This window comes from Salmo salar, chromosome ssa02 (assembly GCF_905237065.1).
Source record: "Salmo salar chromosome ssa02, Ssal_v3.1, whole genome shotgun sequence".
NCBI classification, from domain to species: Eukaryota; Metazoa; Chordata; class Actinopteri; order Salmoniformes; family Salmonidae; genus Salmo; species Salmo salar.
Window position 1 is genome coordinate 47,899,784 of NC_059443.1, and position 13,274 is coordinate 47,913,057.

The following is a 13,274-nucleotide window of genomic DNA, read 5'->3' on the forward strand; positions in this document are numbered from 1 at the left end:
ATACTTTCCGAAGGCACTGTAGACCCAAAACTGCGTGTGAATGAAAATCTTATTCTGTGGTCCACACGTGGCCTAGTGGTAAGACTTCCAGCAGTATTCAAACAGTACATGTTACATCTGCAATCTTCTGCACTGTCTAGACTATAAATAAAGCTTGAGAAAATAACCTGTTAGGGCTAGGGGGCAGTATTGACACGGCTGGATAAAAAACATACCCGATTTAATCTGGTTACCACTCCTACCCAGTAACTAGAATATGCATATACTTATTACATATGGATAGAAAACACCCTACATTTTCTAAAACTGTTTGAATGGTGTCTGTGAGTATAACAGAACTCAAATGGCAGGTCAAAACCTGAGAGATTCCTTTACAGGAAGTGGCCTGTCTGACCATTTCTTGAACTTCTTTTCCATCTCTATCATTTACTAAGGATCTCTGCTCTAACGTGACACTTCCCACGTCGTCCATAGGCGCTCAGAGCCCGGGAAAAAACAGAATGTCGTCATTCCAGCCCCAGGCTGAAACACATTATCGCCTTTCTCAAGTGGCCGATCAAGGGACACTGGGCTTAGGCGCGTGACCCCGACCGCCCCCGCCTTTGGGATTTTTTTCCTCTGTTTGCCGAAAAGGAGATTCCCTGTCGGAATATTATCGCTTTTCTACGAGAAAAATGTCGTAAAAATTGATTTTAAACAGCGGTTGACATGCTTCGAAGTACGGTAATGGAATATTTAGAATTTTATTGTCACGAATTGCGCCATGCGCGCGACACTTCTTTACTATTTCGGATAGTGTCTGGAACGCATACGAACAAAACGCCGCTATTCGGATATAACGATGGATTATTTTGGACCAAACCAACATTTGTTATTGAAGTAGCAGTCCTGGGTGTGCATTCTGACGAAGACAACAAAAGGTAATCAAACTTTTATAATAGTAAATATGATTATGGTGAGTGCTAAACTTGCCGGGTGTCTAAATAGCGAGCCCGTGATGGCTGGGCTATGTACTTAGAATATTGCAAAATGTGCTTTCACCAAAAAGCTATTTTAAAATCGGACATATCGAGTGCATAGAGGAGGTCTGTATCTATAATTCTTAAAATAATTGTTATGCTTTTTGTGAACGTTTATCGTGAGTAATTTAGTAAAATGTTAGCGAATTCCCGGAAGTTTGCGGTGGGTATGCTAGTTCTGAACGTCACATGCTAATGTAAAAAGCTGGTTTTTGATATAAATATGAACTTGATTGAACAAAACATGCATGTATTGTATAACATAATGTCCTAGGGTTGTCATCTGATGAAGATCATCAAAGGTGAGTGCTGCATTTAGCTGTCTTCTGGGTTTTGGTGACATTATATGCTGGCTTGAAAAATGGGTGTCTGATTATTTCTGGCTTGGTACTCTGCTGACATAATCTAATGTTTTGCTTTCGTTGTAAAGCCTTTTTGAAATCGGACAGTGTGGTTAGATTAACGAGAGTCTTGTCTTTAAATGGCTGTAAAATAGTCATATGTTTGAGAAATTGAAGTAATAGGATTTTTAAGGTTTTGAAAATCGCGCCACAGGCTGGCAGTGGCTGTTACGTAGGTGGGACGCATGCGTCCCACCTAGCCCATAGAGGATAAGTAGCATATGGAGGGTGGAATTACACTTAAATAATATTGTTCGGTCAACACCCCATGGGGAATTAATTTGATCTGTCAATCAATCCCAAATTGAGTCAATTGTCACCCATCTGCTCCACCACCACATGGCACCACCATCTGCCAACTCCCCTTTATTGGATAACGTTCCCCCTGATCATTGTTTCCACGGCACCCTGGCCTTCCCTTGCAGACTCCATGCAAAGCAGGCAATCAGGAGCCATCTCTCTCCTTTTCCTCATGGTCTTCCACTCCCTCCCACTCTCTCCTTCCCTCCTACCCTCCCCCCTCAAGGCTCTCGCCATATGTCAAACATCACCAAAATATGCCGGAAATGTATATGTCACACAATCAAATTGCATGTGGATAGTGAATGCAACATGCTACAGGTGATAAGTGAACTGTTGTCTGTCCAGTGACCTGCAGGTTGGGGAGTTGTGGTGGGGTGGAGTGAACATAGATTCCTGGAATTTTCAGCAGAGGCTCAAACCCTCTGGAGGAGTTGTGTAACATTGTAGCAGCAAGGGGCAGGGCTTCCAGTGTGACATCATGGGGTTAGAGGACTATAAGTTGAGGGCCACCGCTCAGACACCTGCAGACAAACAAGCAAGCAGCAAAGCAGAAGACAGCTGGGATAATTTGCCAAAGCGCATTTAAGGATATTATACTTCACCGTGAGCTCTACAAACAGACCAACAGCAACCATGTCAGCACACGCCAGCCTCTTCCTTCTCATCACCGTGTGTGTGTCCATGCAGGAAGGTAAGTACTACAGCACTATTATTAAAATAGGATTTAGGATTTGTTATTTCCTCCACAAGCAAACATAGACTTAATCATGTCATTGAAGCATTAAACACTAATGGTCAAGTGTCTTCCACTGATCATTTTCTGAATGCATAACTAAATACAAAATATCATAAAAATATTATTTTGGAATGACACACTATACAAAAGAATATGACATTGTATTGAGGTTCTGTGCTACTGTCTTGCATCAACAAAACACTGGCTGACTTTCCACTTTCCAAATTAATATCCCTATAAAATGGTGACATGTTGCAGCATTGACTACATGTTTTCATTGTCTAGAGCAATGTAAAGACTTACTCATAAGCACACTCATTAAATTCAGTAACAAGATATACAAAGCAACAAAGAGACACGTTTCAGCAAGCCCCGTTCCAACTGTCACATCATCAATGAAGATTTATCGTTAACATATTAAGACCAGTGTTAAATCTCACTTCAACCTTGCTGAATAGCTCAGGGGTACACATTCTCAAATGTTGATTATCTGGAGAACCTCTTCATCTCACACAGCAAATGGATTATCTTGTATTTGAGTGATCTTGGTTGTCAAAAGCACCTTAAACTTGAAATGTTGAGAGCATGACAATGTTTGCTTGCTGGTTGTTGTCTTGTCATTGTACAGTCAGAAAATACCAGAGGCTGTGTTTCTCCATACTCTGGTCATCTCTGTATAGGGACAAATGAGATGTAATGACTCCACTGAGTCAAAAAAGAGGTGAAGTTTCCTCTAAATGTCTGCCCTTCACTATTTGAATGTTTGAACAGACAGATAACAGCAATTACAGATGATTACTAGCTTTCCACAGAAATGATTGATTAGACTGGTGTGATAGATCAAGGAAAATAGCGGAGTACCGGTAATAATACACTTGTCTAGTGTCCCTTTATGCTGTTGGCAGGGTTGGGGAGTAAGGGATTAAAAAAAAATTTAAACTGTAATCCATTACATTACCAGCAAAAAATATATTGTAATCAGATTACAGATACTTTTGAAAAACTAGATGATTACTTTCAGGATTACTTTTAAATTCAGAAAGGATGTTTGCGGGAAAAAATGTTTGACACTTCTGTTTTCTCAATGACATTCAAGTCAGCATTGAAAAAAGGCACAAATTTAAATTTGTTCCACCTGAGTGAGTCTGACCACTCAAGTAAGAGACCACTATGATGACACACCAAATGTGTTTGATGGATCGCGGGAAAAGAGAAGGAATAGGCTTTTGTAGGCTACAGTCTAAGCTTTCCAATAATGCGATTGCTGTCGGCATCCAAACTTGAATAAACGCTTGGAGGTAAGGATGACAGCAGGGGTGTAGTCTACGGTGATACGGATATCACTTATTATTGATATCTACATAATGCATTGATGTGATTGTGAATCACACTGCTGCTCTCTCATTTTGCTATTTGCGCTTTACGGATTGTGGTTGTTGTGGATTGCTGTTCACAAATCTAAATGTGTATTTGAACCCAATAATGGTTTAATTGAAAAAGTTTAAGCTGCCTGTCAATCATTGTTTTTGAAACCAGTGGACAGCTTGTGAAAAATGTTCTCTTGCAACAGTCCCATAGTGCGGATCCCAGCCTATGGAATGAAAGTGGGGCTTTTATTGCTCAATCTAATTCATGCTGATTCTTTAAAAAAAATGTAAAAGATCCATAGGCCTAATGGACACATTATCAAACTCATACACTTTTGAATAGACCTAAAGGGGCAGTCTGTAGTTGCTACATCCATTTCTGGATTTATAAATTATATATATACATATATATATATATATACTGCTCAAAAAAATAAAGGGAACACTTAAATAACACATCCTAGATCTGAATGAAATAAATAATCTTATTAAATGCTTTTCTCTTTACATAGTTGAATGTGCTGACAACAAAATCACACAAAAAGAATCAATGGAAATCCAATTTATCAACCCATGGAGGTCTGGATTTGGAGTCACACTCAAAATTAAAGTGGAAAACCACACTACAGGCTGATCCAACTTTGATGTAATGTCCTTAAAACAAGTCAAAATGAGGCTCAGTAGTGTGTGTGACCTCCACGTGCCTGTATGACCTCCCTACAACGCCTGGGCATGCTCCTGATGAGGTGGCGGATGGTCTCCTGAGGGATCTCCTCCCAGACCTGGACTAAAGCATCCGCCAACTCCTGGACAGTCTGTGGTGCAACGTGGCGTTGGTGAATGGAGCGAGACATGATGTCCCAGATGTGCTCAATTGGATTCAGGTCTGGGGAACGGGCGGGCCAGTCCATAGCATCAATGCCTTCCTCTTGCAGGAACTGCTGACACACTCCAGCCACATGAGGTCTAGCATTGTCTTGCATTAGGAGAAACCCAGGGCCAACCGCACCAGCATATGGTCTCACAAGGGATCTGAGGATCTCATCTCGGTACCTAATGGCAGTCAGGCTACCTCTGGCGAGCACATGGAGGGCTGTGCGGCTCCCCAAAGAAATGCCACCCCACACCATGACTGACCCACCACCAGACCGGTCATGCTGGAGGATGTTGCAGGCAGCAGAACGTTCTCCACGGCGTCTCCAGACTCTGTCACGCCTGTCACATGTGCTCAGTGTGAACCTGTTAACATCTGTGAAGAGCACAGGGCGCCAGTGGCGAATTTGCCAATCTTGGTGTTATCTGGCAAATGCCAAACGTCCTGCACGGTGTTGGGCTGTAAGCACAACCCCCACCTGTGGACGTCGGGCCCTCATACCACCCTCATGGAGTCTGTTTCTGACCGTGTGAGCAGACACATGCACATTTGTGGCCTGCTGGAGGTCATTTTGCAGGGCTCTGGCAGTGCTTCTCCTGCTCCTCCTTGCACAAAGGCGGAGGTAGCGGTCCTGCTGCTGTGTTGTTGCCCTCCTACGGCCTCCTCCACGTCTCCTGATGTACTGGCCTGTCTCCTGGTAGCGCCTCCATGCTCTGGACACTACGCTGACAGACACAGCAAACCTTCTTGCCACAGCTCGCATTGATGGGCCATCCTGGATGAGCTGCACTACCTGAGCCACTTGTGTGGGTTGTAGACTCCGTCTCATGCTACCACTAGAGTGAAAGCACCGCCAGCATTCAAAAGTGACCAAAACATCAGCCAGGAAGCATAGGAACTGAGAAGTGGTCTGTGGTCCTCACCTGCAGAACCACTCCTTTATTGGGGGTGTCTTGGTAATTGCCTATAATTTCCACCTGTTGTCTATTCCATTTGCACAACAGCATGTGAAATGTATTGTCAATCAGTGTTGCTTCCTAAGTGGACAGTTTGATTTCACAGAAGTGTGATTGACTTGGAGTTACATTGTGTTGTTTAAGTGTTCCCTTTATTTTTTTGAGCTATATCATATATATATATATATATATATATATATATATATATATATATACACATACATATATACACATACATATATATACACATACATATATACACATATATATATATATATCCATTGATTCTTGAAGAATATAACTCATGAGCTTAGTTCAAATGTCACACTCTATGAGAACCCAAACGATAAGCTTGTTTTTCTCCAATGTTTGTAAACATTGTAAATGTAATCAAACACTGTATAGCCTACATACATACATGATTAAAACAATTTTTATATCATGGATGGTCAGTCGTTGCATCCATATAGCTCTGTCTATTAATCTGAGAGTGGTTACATTTCTCCAGGCCCATCCCTCAGCTTTTTACCAAAACAGAGGCTATTTGGTTATTGTTACGTCTGTGGATTTGCCCTTTAAACAGCTGCATATTATCAAGATATCAAAGTGTCAACAACAAAAAGGTAAACAATAGGCCTATAGCAAATGCAGCATATGGCATTCATTTTTCACATGTAAATAGTACTTTTCAGTAGTGCTCAAAACATGCCATTTAATGAGCGCAGCATTTATTTTTCAACTCGAATCAATGAGCCCAATCAGTCCTCCATGACAACAAAATCATGAACAACAGAGTAAGACTGGCTAATACGTCCTTAGTTTTGGGGTCATGCTCATGTAAAACAATTTGGCTAATCAATACTTCCATATTTCCAAGTCCTATTCTTGAAGATCAAGGGGTATAACATTTATTGGAATGACTGGAATTCTGATAGACTTTGGTTTTTAATGTAAAATTATAATTTTATCGTATTATTATATGTAGTTGAAAGCGATGGGTTAGAAGAATTCTACATAACCAACACATAAAGTAAAATTGAACATCCTTATAAACTTTACATTGATTTATCCTGCAATAGATGTCGTTCAATTGGTAACATACATTTTTGTCTTCTTCTAATGTCTCTTAAGGGGAAAGTAATCTAAAAGTAACGGAATGTAATCAGATTACATTACTGAGTTTGGGTAATCCAAAAGTTACGTTACTGATTACAATTTTGGACAGGTAACTAGTAACTGTAACGGATGGTGGATTGTATGGTCTTGATGCACCAGGATTGGTTTCTAAGCTATATCCTTCTGTCTGTCATGTAGGTTCTGGACATCCACTGTCAGAGAGGCCTAAATCCAGTGATCTGGCTCCACCTCACAGAGTGCGGACCAAACGCTGTGCTTGCAACAACCAGCTGGACTCTGAATGCCACTACTTTTGCCATCTCGACATCATCTGGGTCAACACACCAAGGTGGGCACACACACCTCACAGAAATATATGCATTCTTAGAGCGAAACATATGCACATATACACTACACACCATCAAGTACATCAAACAAATACCTACTCAGCTTTGCAGACATATACTTGAGCAATTCACTTATGTGGGTCAATTACGTCACAGTGTGATGATATCAACATTATCGATCAACATTAATATTTGCACCTTTTTTATTTTAGCTGTGCATCACTAGTATCAATGTGACATTATTCTGGCAATCATCCCTGTCTAGCATCACTGCATTTTCATTTTATTAATGCCAAAGAACAAAGTCTATAAACATTGTGGTTATATCTTGAGGGTGACTGATAAAACTGATATTCCCTTTCTTTCTTTCCCCTTCTGCAGTAAGACCACTGTTTACGGCTTGGGCAGCCCTCTGTCACGTCGCCGTAGGTCCGCTGGTCGCTGTGTGTGTGCAGACTCTGACGACCACACCTGCACCAGCTTCTGTCTGGACAGGTGAGTTGGGGTCAAAACAATGGCCAAGACACCATCACACACACCACCACCGCAGACAGACAGATACTCAGTCACTGTGGAATGTATTACTTTTATTAGTCAGCCATTTGAGTACACAGAACAATAGCGATTCCCTGTTGGAGCTCTTCAAGGTGCACAAGGCGTGGTCTGAGAGCATAGCTCACTTCTCTGGGATGCTATTATTAGCTTGACGGAGTGTTATTGTGTGTATCACACAGGCGTTCCCTCTCATGGTGGAATGAATCTGCACCACAATGTTATGGAGTGCCCGAGGGGGCAGTGTAATCCCAGGCTACTCTAGCATCCCCACTGCATGTTTTGATTGGCTGAAGGGACAGGGGAGTGAAGTGTGTAGGAGTCTCAAGCATTGAAAGGCTGAGTTAAGGATTAATGGTTCCTAAGGATGATAGAGAAACAAATACAGGCACCTAGAGACACCCAGAGACTCATTGCACTCATTGTTCCTCATTGGGAAACAAACAGGGGCCGTTTTTCACTTAGGGACAGATGGGGCTCTATTCAATCCGTATCGTTACAGCGGGCTTGAAATTGAAAGGCAATGTTCCCGCGTTAGCGGAGACTGCATTCACGGTAAATGCTGCACACAGTCTGTCGGCTCAATCACAAATGACCTTGACATTTCTAGCACGCAGTCTGTAACGCTTCAGCGATCCAGATTGGAAAGAGCCCTTAGACATTATATTGTAAAGACATTATTGTTTGGTCTATGACCTTGCAATGATGTCAGTAAAACTTTTAGTGTACAATAAAGTTGTCTTTAGATTGCCAAATTGGCAAAAAAAGCGGCAACAGTTCTTTACACACCTGATTCTTTGATCAAAGGTATTGTGAGAATTCACTGATATGAGTTTGTTTGAGGGCTATTTACAGTGTCTTCAGAAAGTATTCATACCCCTTGACTTATTCTACTTTTTGTTGTGTTACAGCCTGAATTCAAAATGGATTAAATAAAAACATTTTCTCACCCATCTACACACATCACTGTAGCCAAGCTTCCTGCCATCCAGGACCTCTATACCAGGCAGTGTCAGAGGAAGGCCCTAAAAATTGTCAAAGACTCCAGCCACCCATGGCAAACTGTACCGGAGCACCAAGTCTAGGTCCAAGAGGCTTCTAAACAGCTTCTACCCCCAAGCCATAAGACTCCAGAACATCTAGTCAAATGGCTACCCAGGCTATTTGCATTGCCCCCCTTCTCCCCCTCTTTACATCACTGCTACTCTCTGTTGTCATCTATGCATAGTCACTTTAATAACTCTACCTACATGTACATACTACCTCAACTAACCGCACATTGACTCTATATCGGTACCCCCCCGTATATAGTCTCGCTATTGTTATTTTACTCCCCAGTCCTTTAACGATAACAAGCATATCTATAACATGATGCTTGAAAATATGGAGAGTGGTACTCAGTAATGTGTTGTATTGAATTTGCTTCAAACACAACACTTTGTATTCAGGACAAAAAGTTAATTGCTTTGCCTTTTTTTTGCAGCATTACTTTAGTGCCTTGTTGCAAACAGGATGCATGTTTTGGAATATTTGTATTCTGTACCAACTTCCTTCTTGTCCCTCTGTTAATTAGGTTAGTATTGTGGAGTAACTACAATGTTGTACATCCATCATTCGTTTTCTCCTATCACAGCCATTAAACTCTGTAACTGTTTTAAAGTCACCATTGGCCTCATGGTGAAATCCCTGCGCGCTTTCCTTCCTCTCCAGCAACTGAATTAGGAAAGACGCCTGTATCTTTGTAGTGACTGGGTGTGTTGATACACCATCCAAAGTGTAGTTAATAACTTCACCATGCTCAAAGGGATATTCAATATCTGCTTTTTTATTTTTATTTTACCCATCTACCAATAGGTGCCCTTCTTTGCGAGGCATTGGAAAACCTCCCTGGTCTTTGTGGTTGAATCTGTGTTTGAAATTCACACTGTGTGGGGTACGGAGATGAGGTAGTCGTTCCAAAATCATGTTAAACACTATTATTGCACACACAGTGAGTCCATGCACCTTATTATGTGACTTGTTATGCACGCTTTTATTCCTGAACTTATTTAGGCTTGCCTTAACAAAGGGGTTAAATACTTATTGACTCAAAACATTTCAGCTTTTAATTTTTTTAATAATTTGTGAAAATGTAGAAAAACATAATTTAATTTCAACATTATGGGGTATTGTGTGTAGGCCAGTGACAAAAAAAACTAAATTTAATACATCTTAAATCAAATCAAAGTTTATTTGTCACGTGTGCAGAATACAACAGGTGTAGACCTTACAGTGAAATGCTTACTTACAGGCCCTAACCAACAGTGCCATTTTTAAGTAAAAAATAGGTATTAGGTGAACAGTAGATAAGTAAAGAAATAAAAACAACAGTAAAAAAGACAGTGAAAAATAACAGTAGCAAGGCTATAACAGTAGCGAGGCTATATACAGGCACCGGTTAGTCGGGCTAATTGAGGCAGTATGTACATGTAGGTATGGTTAAAGTAAATATGCATATATGATAAACAGAGAGTAGCAGTAGCGTAAAAGAGGGGTTGTAGATTCAGGCTGTAACACAACAAAATGTGGAAAAAGTCAAAGTGTGTGAATACTTTCTGAAGGCACTGTATCTTTGTTATCACAACAGTAAAATTCCACCAAAATTAACGGTTCGCAACACTGAGGCAAATTGCTATGTCATCATATGGTTTATTCCATATCTTTTGGAGAACTCGTTCACTGATCACCATTTCATGATGTCAGGTTCAAAATGTCTGCCCCATCTCTCTCTCTTCTTGTGTGCAGCTCAGATAACTCTTCACCCCAGAGTGCCATTAAGAGCTCCCGTGCCAACCTGTTGACTTTCCTTAGGTGAGCTTAAAATAAGTCCTGGAACGGCTGTTTGCTATTCTGGTTATCAAATTAAGCACAGGCTGTACACATAATTATTTCCTATTGTACCACAAGATGACCTTTGTGATTATGTTGCTGACCAGTGTCTCTTTCCTCCATAGATCTATGGTCAGAGCCTCTGAGAGAACCAGGGGATGGGCCTTCCCACCCAGGAAGGAAGCAGCTAGGGCCCCTGGGCTTGATGAGCGCTAAATGACATGGCATGGCAGACAGAGTGAGGAGAGAAGAGCGAGCGCCAGAACAAATGACACTCCTCTAACATGGAGAGTAGCAGAACAAAGGGCTGCTGGTAGAGAGATGTGTCACATGCAGGAAGGCCACAGACCAGTGGCCTCATGGTGTCCGCCTGTCTGTTTGTCGGTTTTCACCCATAAATAGAGGTTGGAAAACAAAATGTGACAGAGGCCTGAAGACAGAGAATAGATGCTAGATCTATCTTGAGGGATGGATCAAGCATGATGCATACAGGATATTTGTGCAGCAAAATATTTATGTTTGGGGCAGGAGGGACAAGGTTGGTCCATGCTACTGGCAGACTCTGGCCAGGTAGCCGTAAAGGAGAGAACACTTGATGTGTGTATGCTGTTTGTCTGTGTTCAGAACAGTGGCAGACCATGCTGTCATGATGGAAAGAATGTGACAGGGACAATATGACTGACAGGCTACTGATACGATAAATCAAAATTATGTATGAGATAACCACTGTGTTTTTCTCATTCTTTTGCCAAACATATTTAATCTCTCCATTATTTGATTGTATAATAACAACATATTATGATTGCTATGCAGGTTATTCATCAGGGAAAATGACTGAGGTCATTTAAAGGTGCAATGTTTAGGATTATACACTTAGTGTACAAAACACATATATAATCCATGTCTCAAATGTGTCAAGTCTTAAAAATTATTCTTTAACCTGTCTCCTCCCCTTCATCTACAATGATTTAACAACTGACATCAATAAGGGATAATAGCTTTCACCTGGATTCACCTGGTCAGTTTATGTCATGGAAAGAGCAGGTGTCCTTAATGTTTTGTACACTCAGTGTATATGTGTGTATAGGTGGGAGTAAAAAATACATAACATTGAAACATACGATACGGTATATCATTGACTATTTATTCAATTCTTGAGATTTTGATTTAGACCACTTCTGTATTGAGTGACTGTGTGAAGCAGTGTGTAATAATAAACAAATGAATGGTTGAATTATACAAAATACTTGCCTGACTCTTCTTATTTGACTGCTTTGACTAGATGATGAACTCTACGTTTACATACAACACAGTGTAATAGTTCCATTGCAAATTTTCTGATGGGTCAAGGAGTGCAGCCGGAATGGACTTGTCAGTCTTTGGTTTATAAACCTGCAAATATTATAAAGGAAATGTGAAGGGATGAGGAATTGCACCCAAGTCACATGTGGCCAATTCTCCTGTGTTGTTATTGTTTTATGGTGTGATACAGAACATATCTAGCCCGTGGGATAAGAGACAGGAAGCATATTCAAGTTGCCTGGATTTAAACAGTTTTTTCCTGGTGTATACTTGGGACAGAAAGGGAAACACCTAATAAGCAATGACTGAGCACTTTGAATTTACTGAATCATATAAATTATTATCACGCCACATCATACTACACTGCTCAAAAAAATAAAGGGAACACTAAAATAACACATCCTAGATCTGAATGAATGAAATAATCTTATTAAATACTTTTATCTTTACATAGTTGAATGTGCTGACAAAAAAATCACACAAAAATAATCAATGGAAATCCAATTTATCAACCCATGGAGGTCTGGATTTGGAGTCACACTCAAAATTAAAGTGGAAAACCACACTACAGGCTGATCCAACTTTGATGTAATGTCCTTAAAACAAGTCAAAATGAGGCTCAGTAGTGTGTGTGGCCTCCACGTGCCTGTATGACCTCCCTACAACACCTGGGCATGCTCCTGATGAGGTGGCGGATGGTCTCCTGAGGGATCTCCTCCCAGACCTGAACTAAAGCATCCGCCAACTCCTGGACAGTTGCAGGCAGCAGAATGTTCTCCACGGCGTCTCCAGACTCTGTCACGTCTGTCACGTGCTCAGTGTGAACCTTCTTTCATCTGTGAAGAGCACAGGGCGCCAGTGGCGAATTTGCCAATCTTGGTGTTCTCTGGCAAATGCCAAACGTCCTGCACGGTGTTGGGCTGTAAGCACAACCCCCACCTGTGGACGTCGGGCCCTCATACCACGCTCATGGAGTCTGTTTCTGACCGTTTGAGCAGACACATGCACATTTGTGGCCTGCTGGAGGTCATTTTGCAGGGCTCTGGCAGTGCTCCTCCTTGCACAAAGGCGGAGGTAGTGGTCCTGCTGCTGTGTTGTTGCCCTCCTACGGCCTCCTCCACGTCTCCTGATGTACTGGCCTGACTCCTGGTAGCGCCTCCATGCTCTGGACACTACGCTGACAGACACAGCAAACCTTCTTGCCACAGCTTGCATTGATGTGCCATCCTGGATGAGCTGCACTACCTGAGCCACTTGTGTGGGTTGTTGACTCCGTCTCATGCTACCACTAGAGTGAAAGCAACGCCAGCATTCAAAAGTGACCAAAACATCAGCCAGGAAGCATAGGAACTGAGAAGTGGTCTGTGGTTAACACCTGCAGAACCACTCCTTTATTGGGGGTGTCTTGCTAATTGCCTATAATTTCCACCTGT

General features: G+C 41.5%; 1 protein-coding gene across 1 annotated transcript; it reads left to right on the forward strand.

Moving 5' to 3' along the window:
- The first annotated feature begins 2,198 nt into the window (after positions 1–2,198).
- LOC106584688 (endothelin-2) lies at positions 2,199–11,777 on the forward strand. Its single transcript, XM_014170193.2, has 5 exons — positions 2,199–2,414; positions 6,971–7,121; positions 7,501–7,614; positions 10,456–10,521; positions 10,665–11,777. Exons 1-5 carry the CDS (start codon positions 2,357–2,359, stop codon positions 10,753–10,755), a joined length of 480 nt encoding a protein of 159 aa, XP_014025668.1. The 5' UTR covers positions 2,199–2,356; the 3' UTR covers positions 10,756–11,777.
- The last annotated feature ends 1,497 nt before the right edge of the window (positions 11,778–13,274 follow it).

Coding starts and splice junctions, on each gene's coding strand:
- LOC106584688 (XM_014170193.2), top strand. CDS start 2,357: ATGTCAGCACACGCCAGCCTCTTCCTTCTCATCACCGTGTGTGTGTCC. Junction 2,415..6,970: donor GTGTGTGTCCATGCAGGAAG/GTAAGTACTACA, acceptor TCTGTCATGTAG/GTTCTGGACATCCACTGTCA. Junction 7,122..7,500: donor ATCTGGGTCAACACACCAAG/GTGGGCACACAC, acceptor CCCCTTCTGCAG/TAAGACCACTGTTTACGGCT.